We start from the raw sequence: 12,033 nt of genomic DNA on the forward strand, positions 1-12,033 counted from the left end.
GGAAGTTTTGAGACAATTAGGGAAATCTGAATGTAGACAAAATACCATATTAAGGAATTATTGTCAATTTTGTTAGGAGATATAATGGCATTGTGGTTGTGTTTACAAAAGAAATCTAATTTAATAAAGATGTGTACTAAGATGTTTATAATGTCTGGGATTTTCTCTTTTTAAAAAAATTTTTTTAAGTACATTTATTTTTTGAGAGAGAGAGTGTGTGCAAGCTGGGGAGGGACAGAGAGACAGGGAGACACAGAATCTGAAGCAGACTGTAGGCTCTGCCAGCACAGAGCCCAATGTGGGACTTGAACTCACAGACCACAAGATCATGATCTGAACCAAAGTCGGATGCTCAACCACTTCAGCCACCCAGACACCCCTACTCTCTCTTTTCTAATTAGAGAGAGAGAGAGAGAGAGAGAGAGAGAGAGAGAGCCTGATGTGGGGCTCAGTTCCACAACCCTGGGATCATGACTAGAGCCAAAATCAAGAATCATATGTTCAACCAACGGAAAATCCCAGGGGTACCTGGGTGGCTCATTTGGTTGAACATATGATTCTTGATTTTGGCTCTAGTCATGATCCCAGGGTTGTGGGACTGAGCCCCACATCAGGCTCTCTCTCTCTCTTTAAAAAAAAGAGTAGGGATGCCTAGGTGGCTCAGTCGGTTAAGCATCCGGCTTCGGCTCAGGTCACGATCTCACGGTTTGTGGGTTCGAGACCCACGTCGGGCTCTGTGCTGACTGCTAACTCAGAGCCTAGAGCCTGTTTCAGATTCTGTGTCTCCCTCTCTCTCTGACCCTCCCCTGCTCGTGCTGTCTCTCTCTGTCTCTCAAAAACAAAACAAAACAAAACATTGTGGTGAAAACAAACAGCAAAATGGAATTCCTAAAAGCAAATAAAAAAGCGATGGAGACAGACTGATATTAATCTTTGATGAAGCTGGGTAGTAGATGCATGGGGGCTCATTATACTGTTCTCTCTACTTTCTGTGTTTGAAAATTTCCATAATAAAAAGTTATAGATAGATTTTTAAATCTTAAAATATTATATCTTTGGATTTAGACGAATATATATATATACAAATATACATGTGGATGAATCAACTGGCATCTCGGCAAGCAAGATGTTCTGATGGTGGGGTTTCTCCCTTTTTGACCACTGCATCTGTGGGAACCACATAGGGATATCCTCAGTTGTGGGGAGGTGATCCTTCCTGCTGACCAACCTCTAGGGAGTCCAAGGAACTGCTAGCCAGTCAAGCCACATCCGGGAAGAGCCCTGCCCTCTCTCCTCACATACCTAGCTTTCCTATCCCACTCACTGGCCAGCTAATCCTATCTTACCATCCTGAGTCCACCAGGTGATGGCCTTGTGTCCCTACTTTGTTGTCCCCACGGGTGCAAACTGGTGCTTCCCCCACCTGACAGCCAGCCCTTTGAAGGTGGCCCCTCCGGTGTGTTAGGCCTTATGCAGCCCCCACCTTGAGCTGTGCTAACTATAAGTGATCACTAAATCCCTGGGGGACAGACTCCCTGGCATAGCCCCTGTTCTGTGTTTACACAGCTTGCAGGTGAGAGCACTCGCTGCAACCAGGGCCTCTTGAGGCCTGGGGGAACTTTGCCCACTTCTACCTGGGCCTTGATCCAAGTTCTTATTCATATACAAATACTTTTTCCCACTTGCCTGAATAAGTGTCCGGGTATCAGTGTTTGACTAGTGGAGGGACAGGGAAGGACCATGTTAGATATTAGACATGAAAACAGCTTGATAATAACAGTGTAATTATTCAGACCAGGAAATAGGAATCCAAAGGCAAAAACCTCAACGTCAAACAACCTCAAACTTTCATCTGACCACAAATCTCCATACATGGCTCCACTGCAATAAAACAGGAGGCCTCAGGTGCTGCTCACCTGCCTCAGAACCACCTGGCAACCCATGGCTCCTGCAGGAGCTCTTCTGTTCCCCAACTCCTCCAACAAGAGATGGGTCTGGCAATTATCAGACCCCTCCACTCCTGCTAGGAGCCCCCAAACCTCGCTGCAGCTGCTCTGGCCTCTGCTCCTTGGGGCCTATCACTTGGAAGGGGTGCAGCATTCCTAGCTGGGGGCCCAGTGCCCTGCACCCCCCACCCAACAGCTGCTCTCTGACTCTTGCATCTTTAAACCACTCTCCTTCACCTGGCTCCTTTCCATCAGGAGTCAGCACGCTCAGATTTCTCATGCTCACAAAGAACAAAAGCCTCCCTTGAGAGGCCTCTCTAACTGCTGCCTTTCACAGACGAGCATCTTGCCGGAACTGTTCAACTGAACCAACCCACTGCCCCATCCCACCTCTGATCTCTACATCCTCTGGATTCTTAGTTCTTTCCTCACCTTTGGCCTCTCCTTCCATCTTGAACGTCTCCTTGCCCATGGTTTCTAGTACATGGCACTCCTCGCGCTCCCCTCCAACCTCTCTGGCTGTTCCTCAGTCTCCATTGTGGATTCCATTTCCTCTGCCCATCCTTTAAATGTGAGTGACCTGGGTGTTCTTCCCTGGAAACTCTCCTTTTCTATGGGTTTAATTCCTATGTAGATGCTTATTTCTCACAAACCCATGCTTTCCTCCTGAGCTCCAGACCTCCAGGTCTATAGGATGACCTGCTGGACTCTCCACTTGGAGTTTCCCCAAACAGAACATGTCCAGAGGGAACTCACCAACAACCTCCACCAAAACAAAACAAATCACTCAACACTATGAAAACTTGCTACTCCTCTTATGTTTCCTAAATTTCACTCACTTGCTCAACCTGGAAATCTGGGCATCTCCCTGACTATCCTGCTCCCCAACGTGCCATCTGTCATTAAGTCCTGTCAATTCTACCCTTTAAGATAGGTCTCAAATCCTGTAGAAAGATCAGTGGTTACCAGGGATTAGGGAGAGAGAGATGAATAAGCAGATTTTTAGGGCAGTTAAGCTACAACAGTGGATACATGTCTTTATACATGTGTCCAAACTCATAGTAGGTACAACACCAAGACTGAACCCTACTGTAAACTATGGACTTTGGGTGATGTGTCAGTGTAGGTTCATCAATAGTGACGAATGTACCACTGTCATGGAGGATGTCAGTCATGAGAGAGGCTATGCATGTTCAGAGGCAGGGAACATATGCAAACTCTGTATCCTCTCAATTTTGCTGTGAATCTAAAACTGCTCTAAAAATATGTTTAAAAGCAATATATATTAATATGTAATCATTGTATATTAATGATATACAATTATATGCTCAAAAAAATATGTCTCAACTCCACCTCTTCTCTTTGTTCCCACTGCCAATGTCCCAGCCCAAGGTCTCATCTCTCACCTAGTCCAGCCTCTTAACAGGCCTAGTCTTGCCTCCTTTTATACATTCTCCACATTGAAGCCAGAGCAGCCTCTCCCCATCAGTGGTCCTACAAAGCTCTCAGCATCAAGCTCAAGCTCCACAACATGGCCTGCATAAGCCCTCCATGATTGGCCCTCACTCTGTAGCACAGCCACAGGGAAGTTCTGTCCCTTCCCCTGTGTTCCAGGGGTCTCTCCTCTTCCCCCTTCCATAACCTCTCCTGGTTAACTTTGATTCTTTCAAGTCTCAGTGTGAACACTTTCCTCCTGGATGTCTTCCTTAACCTCTGCTGTCTGGGCTAGGTGCCCCTACACTGTGCTTTCACAGAACTCCATCATCAAATGCCTGTTTATGGACTTTTGTGTCCCATTAGACTGAAAGCCCAAGTGAGCAGGGCTGGCATCTGCTATGGTCATTTCTGTATCTCCAGCACTTGGCTCAGGTTTACAGACAGTAAACACTTTGTAATATGTTAAATGAATGAGGAGGTTTATTGACTTCTGTGCTAAGAGCTCTCAGCTTCCTACTCTACTGTAATCCATACCGTGGGCAGCTCTGTATGGGGCAGCTCTGGCCCCATAAGTGTGATCCCAGGTGAGTGGTGAGACCAGAAGGCTGGGGGTGCATTCTACTCCAGACTAAGCAGGGAAATGATACTAGGAAGGCCTTAAGTGGGAGCAGTTTCAAAGCTGAGGCAAAGTTCAGACTTTCCTCTCCATCACATAGGGAGTATGCAAACATCTCCACATGTAGGATGCTTTTGAAAATATACTGATACGGTTTGGCCCAATTAAGCTGACACATTTTTCCTGCCCTTCTTTCTGCCCTTTCCTGGTCATCGCAGGAATGTTCTCAATGCATATGTGTGTCATAAGAACCTCTGGTAAGTTCGCTCTTTTGGTCTTCTCGGAGTTGAGATCAGAGGCAGCTTGGATTTGGAATTTGTTTTCAGAACTCTTGGAAGGCTCTAAGTTCTGGCTATTTCTGAGTAACCTCAGAGGGCTCTCCATACTTGGGTGGGTTCCAGCCCAGGTCATTCTCCTCTTTCTGTCCTTGCAGCCAGGCAGACTCCTGAGAGAGGATGGAATTCTGGGTAAATTGTTTGCTAGTCATGAGGGGGTTGTGTGCCCCCACCCACCTGACCCAGCCCTCCCCTCAGGCAAGGTCAGTATCAGCAAATAGCCAGCTGCATTTTCCTCCTGGGAATGCTAAAGAGACTGAGTTAGTAAAAATCTATCTTATTAACAGCCTGACCTAACAGCATTGATCACATCAGAAATGCCGCCTGCACACACAGTCCCCATCATGTGTACAGGAGCAAAGCTTCAGTGGAGCTCAAAAAGCCATTTAAATCCATCTAGGGGTGACTCCTTCTCCAAGGGCTCAAAACATCCCCCAAACTAATAACCCCTGACAAAGCACCACCAGGGAAAATTCCTTGCGGATTTGAAATTTTTACTCTGTTAATCTCCTAACTCAATAAAGCAAACACTCCTGCAGCAAATTAAGTACTTTTATTAAAGGGTCCCCTTCTCCATTCTCTTTGATGTGGGTATAGGCCTACAATCCTCCCAGGGCCTACTTAGTGTCTGTGTGAGGGGTTGTCAACACCCCGAAACACCATCATTTTCTTCTGTTACCCTAAGGAGCCCCAGAACCCACTAGGATTTGCAGATTCTTGGATTCTGGAAACTTCTAAGACCTCTGGCTTCTCAGAGTAGATCTCACAGCCTGTCAGCTGAGGGAAATGCTTCCCATTCTTTAGTGGGGGGTGTGGCCTAGCCCCAAGCACCTCTGCTGTTGCAGTGTGCTGGAGGAGTCTCCAGCACAACTGTCCAGGCCAAAGTGAACTTGTTGGCCACTGGTCAAGCTTTTCCCCTGACCTCTCTACAGGCTTGCTGGTCATACCTCCAACAGTGAGCTGGAAACCTGACAGGGTTAGCTGAAGAAAAGATTAACAGAGACTAGGTAGAGAAAGGGGAGGTAGAGAGGCCTGAGCTCATCCTCTCCCACCTTTTCCTGCCCCCAAGTTGGCCCCGAAGCTACTTCTCTTTCACATCTGCCTAGAATTGGGTTCCGCCATTTGGATTTCTTTTAGCCATCACTGTCCTCTCATTATTGGTTTGAGGTCCACTCAGGACCCTTCCAGGATCTCCTCAAATGCTATCCTCAGAAAGCCTACCTTGCAAGGAAACCCACCAGCTTACAGATGGTAACTGTCAGATCAGATCGCTTTATATTTCAGGAGGAGCCTCCTTCTAGAAAGATCATCACCTAGTTTATCAGTTTCATTATAGGATCTATAGAGTAGAAGGCTCTGTGGATTCATTCTCAGAGACACTGGAAGCACTATATTGCCTATGGTGACAGACAACCAGGTCTCTGAGGGCCCTGAGGATTTCTTAGCCAGGGCTCTGTGGATATGTGTGACAGCCCCTCATGGAAGGTCTGGTCTTGGCAATTGTTGCCAGGCGTCCTGGATGCAGACCTTGCCTGTGGAAAGAAGGCACTCTTTCCTTACTGGGTCTCTTCTCAGTGTTTCTTCTCTCTATTTGCCCATCTTGGCCAAGAAAGGAAGAGGAAGCGCTAACTCCTCATAGGCAGTAAGCCACTGTAACCCAGACTGGGCCCTGGTCATTTGAAATGTCTTATCCTCTCTTCTCAGCCCTGAGTAGATGCTCTGGTCTCTGTGGCTATCTCCATTTATTTCTCATCCCAGTAGAATTGCCTCCAGACTTACGTCTTCCCATGGAAATCCAAACAGAGTACCTGGAAGTTGGAGGAAAGGCAGGGAGGTAGCTGGGGGAACACATCACAAAGTGCATAAGGCCTCAAGTTGGGGTCAGACAGGTCTGGGCTAGAACTCAGACTCAGCTACCTGCATACTCTGACCCTTGTAAGCTATTTGCTCTTCTAAGCCTCAGTATTCTCACCTATAAAATGGGGATAATAATAATTCCCACCTCCTTAGGGTCCTTGTGCAGCGTCAGGGAAATGAACCATAAGTTATTTAGCATACAGAAGAACTCGCTGAATGGCTGATAAGTAGACATTCAGGGGCTTCCAAACCAGATTGGGGCCAGTCATGAGGCCAGGAATTCATTCCTTCCCTGAGGGCTGCAAGGATTTGTTAGCCCACCCAACGGCCTTTGTTCCGGGAGAGATTAGAATGGGGAGGCTTGGTAATGTCCAAACCTCCTCTTCCTCACTCTACAGAGCAACTAACTTCCCTGGTGAGTGAGGTTGGTGGGTGAGGGAGGATCAGCAGCTGCCAGGCGAACCAGTCCTGGACACGGGGAGCAGTTAGTCCATGCGTTCTCAACTGGGGCATTATCAGCCTCAAAGGGGTCTTGGGGACATAAAAAATTTTAGGTATTACCATAGTTTGTGGCCCTCCAAAGTTCAAGCCCACCTCACAGAATCATGTTCCTTCGTATTCAGTTCTTCTCATTAGAAATACATTAAATCAAATTCTAATTTAATAAAGTTAATTGAAATTAAAATGTCTTAGGGGTAAGAGGCACATTAATACAATAAAACAAAAAGGTTGAGAAACATTGGTATGGTCTATCTTCTAGACTTTCTCAGCTTCCTTCCCAGGGTCCCTCCTCTTTCACTGGCCCTTCTTACTGCCTCCTTCCTTTTCCTTGGACTCTTGGCATCATTTGGTGGTGCTGACCAGAGTAGTTCATTAGACAGACGTGCTCTGTCCCAAGCACTGGGTATGGCCAGCACTATTCCTTACTCCAATACTCTTTTGGCTGCATGACTTCACCACGTAGTTCCCCTCTAGCCTTCTGACTCTTCTCTTCCTTCTACTGCCCTATATACACAGCTCCTCTGCCCCCCATGTGCCTCCAGAGCTCCATTCTGCCTGTCCCACCCCAAACTCTGCAAAGTCTCTTTTCTTCAGAGGCCACTGGACCACTCCACCTGGATTTTTCATGGCATACATGTTCCTTCCTCCAGGAAGCCCTCCTTGCCTACCCCAGCCCCCTTGGTGCTCTCCCTCCTCGTACAGCATTTAGTTTGAACCATTTAACAAGAAAGAATATATGTCTTGTATTATTCTCTCATGGTCTCATGGATGTCTATTCTACTTTTCCACTTGGATTTTAACTTCTTTGAGAATAAAGACAAAGTGATAAGTATCTGATTGCTCCTTAGTGTCCAGCCCAGTCCTAGAAGGCAGAAGGGGAGGTCTTTAGGGGCCAGGAAGTGCCCCCACAGAATTTAAGGTGCAAGATGCCACTTGTCAATTGTCCTTCCCACCAGGAGGGTTGGCTCAGCCTGGGCCCCAGGCAGACTGTAGTGGGAAGCCCCCTTCCTCTTCCCCTAGGGTCTCCACCTTACCTGGCTGACTCCTTCCACTCCATCTGGTCTCCATCATGCTGCAGAGTGTCCATCTCTGTGAAGAGGGTAGGGTTGGGAGCCTCATCTTCCTCCCCCAGGATGTCCTGGAGCTGCTCAGCAGCTGGAGACCCTGCAAAAAGAGGGCAGCAGGATCTGCTGAATGGCCTGGGAGAGGCAGAGGTCTGCAGGGCCAACTGAAATGGAGCAGGAGCCAGGCTCAAGAGAAGTATTTCCTAATTTAGTAAAACTAAGTCCAGGTTCTGGGCAAAGCTAGACTCATGCCTTTGTTGTTGGATGTGGGTGAGATATTCTTTAAGATAAAAGGGATGAAGGATTTAGTCTGCGTTCAGTCTCCAGGGTCTTCTAGCTGACAACAAAGGATAGAAAATGTCCAAAGCTGAAAAGCAGCCAGGACAGGAAACGGAAAAGTGAGAAGTGAGAAATACTCTGGTCTGACTTCAGCATAACAAACCCAGAACCCCTTTCCCCACTGGGCCCCAGACTACTCCCAGTGTTGGCCTTGAAGGGGCATCCAGCTCTGCAAAAGGATGTGCTTGTATCAGTGTGCCACATAAGCCCACTTTCTTCACTGGCAAAGTGACAACCAATTCCTGAGCTCCCAGTCTGCTTTCCAACTGCCCACTGGATGTCACCTTCTTGGTGTCTCTCAGGTACCTCAAAAGTCAGCATTCTAACACTGAAGATGTACCTTTCCCCAAACATGCTCGCCTTTCCTGCCTCCCTTCCTTCTTTCCTTTCTCTCAATATTTCATGAAAGTCTACTATGTGCCAGGCATTGTCCCTGGTGTTGGAAAACAAAGCTGTGAAGAAGGCACATACATCTTTGTTCTCTTGAATGTCTGCTCTAGTGGCAGAAATAATAAACAAGTAAACAAATGTATAAATGATCATTTCAGGTAATGATAAACGTTCTGAAAAAAAAAAAAACTACATTGGATAGATTGGTTAGTAAAGACCTCTCTGAGGAGCATGTGTTTGAGTTGTGACTTGGAAAATAAGAATGAGCTACTTCTGCATCTCTGTAAAGAGTGTTCTGTGTGTTTCAAAGACCCTGAAGTGAGAATGGACTGGCCATTGATATGATGTGGAATGCCTTCGTTAAAGGCATATCTGTCCACCAGCTGTATGGACTAGATACCTTGGAGTCACCTTCACCTTCCCACTTTCTCTTACCTCCACCCTCATATGGGAAGTCTTCAAAAATATATCTCTCCTCACCAATCCTTTTGCTCCTGTTCTGGTTCGGTCTCTCATTAATTGTCCCTTGGGCTTACTCAAGTCTTCCCCTTCCTCCAAGGCCCTCTGTCCCCTCAATTTATCATCCTCACTGACCCTCTCTTATTTCTCCAGGTTTCCCAATGGTGAGTAATTTTAACTACTTTTTCATCATACTCCCCACTCTTACTCCTTGACTTTCCAGTAAAACCAGGCAGCCAATACCCAAACAAGAATTCATTGGCCCAGTCTTCCTCTCTGCAGGAGTTTCTTGGGAGCTCAGGGAGAGGCAGTGTAGTACTCTGGGGTAGTGGAGACAAGGGACACAGTGGGCTTGCAACCCAGCTAGACATGGGTATGAATCTCAGAGTTGCCACTTGCTCGTGAGTGAATTCAGTCTGAGTAAGCAAGATTGTTGGGAGGAACAAGGAGATTCAGATAAGGAAAATAAGACACCTGACAAGGGGCTTAGAATGTAGCAGGTGCTGATCTCCTTTACTACCATCCCCAGCCCCCAGGCTCAGGAGCCCTATCCAAGGTGAAAATGGAAGATTTCTACCCTCAGCAGGTCTCAGAAGTGCAGCCACCTCCCACTCATCCTTGTCAGCACAGTGTCCCATGTCCCTTGATGCCATCCCTAACCTTTGCTCCTCTCTTCAAGCCTCTTGATCCATCTCCTACCCACTTCACCAAGGAAACAAAGGTCTCTAGATGTGAGATCTATCACCTTCTCCCTTCTAGTTCTCCTCTACCCTTACCACTTTGTAGTCCATTTTTGAACAAAGGAGTCCTTCTTCCAGATTAATCTCTGTCCCCACTCATTCCCTTTGCTGTGTCATTATATTATCAACTTCATCTCTCCACTCTTTCTCCTAGCCTTTAAACAGTTCTTCCTACCCTAGAACACTCTTCCATGACCTGGCTGCCTTCCAAACTCTCCTGCTCTCCTTTCCCCCCAGCTTCTTGAAGGAATGGTCAACACTTGCTGTCTCCACTTCCTCATTACCCAAACAGTTTCCAACCTGCTGCAACTGGTTCAGTCCCACTACCCTAAAGGAGACTGACTAGGGCAGAGACTTCAAACTGGTAGCTCAAAGGCGTGCTTATTCAGCCCTCACAGAGTATAAAATTTTTTTGAAATTGTTGCTAACATAAAGAATTATGAGATTTCACATAACAATCCATATTTCTGACTTTGCTTGAAAATTCAGATGCTCCCACTAGGCATTTATCCAAGGGATACAGGTATGCTGTTTCGAAAGGGCACATGGACTCCAATGTTTACAGCAACACTATTAACAATAGCCAAAGTACGGAAAAAGCCAAAATGTCCATTGATGGATGAATGGATAAAGAAGATGTGGTATAGATACACAATGGACTATTACTTGGCAATCAAAAAGAATGAAATCTCGCCATTCACAACTATGGGGATGGAACTAGAGGGTATTATACTAAGCAAAATTAGTCAGAAAAAGGGAAATATTATATGACTTTACTCATATGAGGACTTTAAGATACAAAACAGAGTAACATAAGGGAAGGAAAGCAAAACGTATATAAAAACAGGGAGGAGGACAAAACATAAGAGACTCTTAAATATAGGGAACAAACAGGATTGCTGGAGGGGTTGTGTGTTGGGGCAGGATGGGCTAAATTGTAAGGGGCATTAAGGCATCTACTCCTGATACCATTGTTGCACAATATAACTGCATGTAAAATATATCGGGGCACCTGGGTGGCTCAGTCAGTTAAGCTTCTGGCTTCAGCTCAGGTCATGATCTCACAGTTCATGGGTTCGAGGCCCGTGTCGGGCTCTGTGCTGATAGCTCAGAGCCTGGAGCCTGCTTCAGATTCTGTGTCTCCCTCTCTCTCTGCCTCTCCCCCTCTCATGCTTTGTCTCTGTCTCAAAAATAAATAAAACATTAAAAAATACATAAATTATTTTTAAAAACCCTAGAAAAAAAGAAAATTCAGATGATCTGATGACTGTGCCTACATTCCTGCTTGGCAATAATCAACTAGAGCTGAGTGATGGCTGTCTTCTTTAAGTGGGCACACACATTTTTAAAGTTCTTTTATTTAAGTATTGTTGAGACACAATGTTATGGGCATATGCATTTTAGTTTGTCACAGTCCCCACTGCTGCCTAACCTACCCTGCTAATCTCATTTAGGCTATGCACCTGAGTTTACAACTCTGCCCTCAGATCCTCTTGTTATCTTATTCTCAAATGAAAGTAAATTAAAAAACCAATCAAACCCACAGGTCTGGCTTATCCGTCTGGGGCATCAGCGGTGCTGACTCCTCCTTCTGAATTGAAATGCTACTCAAAACACAACACTTTCTTGATATTTTTTTCCTATCTCTTCAAGGAATCCTCAATATCTTTCCCTGGTCCCTCTTGCCTATCTCACTTACATCTTGGTCTTCCCCAAGATTTCTCCTTGACCAGATTCTTCTCTCTTCTCCTTCTACACTCTTCTTGGGCCATCTTGTGTTCTTTATGGTGTCACCCCGTAGATGAGGTCACCCATGTCTCTGGGCCCTGCCCATACTGAGCATTTCCAACTATCAACTGGATTATTCCATCGGGAATTCTACAGCCTCCTCAAGTCAACCTCAATATATTCAAAACCGTCCCCTTATTCCTGCTGTTCTCTGTTTGAATGATAGCACCCTTGACTCCCTGACTATCTAGTCATTCAGATAAGAAATATCAGACTCATTCTTGAAGCCTCTTTCTGTCTCACCGTTCATGTCCAATTAGATACTAACTTCTTTCCCTTGCTTCCTAAATATTTTTCAGCTCTCTCCCTTTTCCCCTCCCCATTGCCACCACCTTGGCTCAGGCTCTCTTTATTTCCTGTTGCTATTGCTGCAAGAGCCTCCTGCTGCTTCCACTGCCTCTGGTTGCCTGATCCACCCCTATTCCCTATGTGGCAGCCAAGTTTGTCTAAAGCATTTCAAACATGTTCACGTGACATACTCCTGGGAGTCATGGTGTTCTTTGAGCAGCACCATAAAATATTTTGCATTTGAGATAAAAATAATCTTGCTAGCAGAAATTA

The 12,033-nt window shown here is 46.0% G+C and overlaps 1 protein-coding gene across 4 annotated transcripts in view; it reads right to left on the reverse strand.

The window, feature by feature from the left end:
- Positions 1–12,033, reverse strand: part of SLC4A5 (solute carrier family 4 member 5) — a 114,261-nt gene that overhangs the window by 54,523 nt on the left and 47,705 nt on the right. For all 4 annotated transcript variants that reach the window (XR_003907902.1, XM_029937624.1, XM_029937622.1 and 1 more), the window contains exon 6: positions 7,727–7,856. Coding sequence is in view for 3 of the 4 variants with exons in the window: in XM_029937624.1 (XP_029793484.1) it covers positions 7,727–7,856 (130 nt within the window). In the remaining variant the exon portion in view is untranslated. The remainder of the gene's footprint in view (positions 1–7,726; positions 7,857–12,033) is intronic.

This window comes from Suricata suricatta, chromosome 4 (assembly GCF_006229205.1).
Source record: "Suricata suricatta isolate VVHF042 chromosome 4, meerkat_22Aug2017_6uvM2_HiC, whole genome shotgun sequence".
NCBI lineage: Eukaryota > Metazoa > Chordata > Mammalia > Carnivora > Herpestidae > Suricata > Suricata suricatta.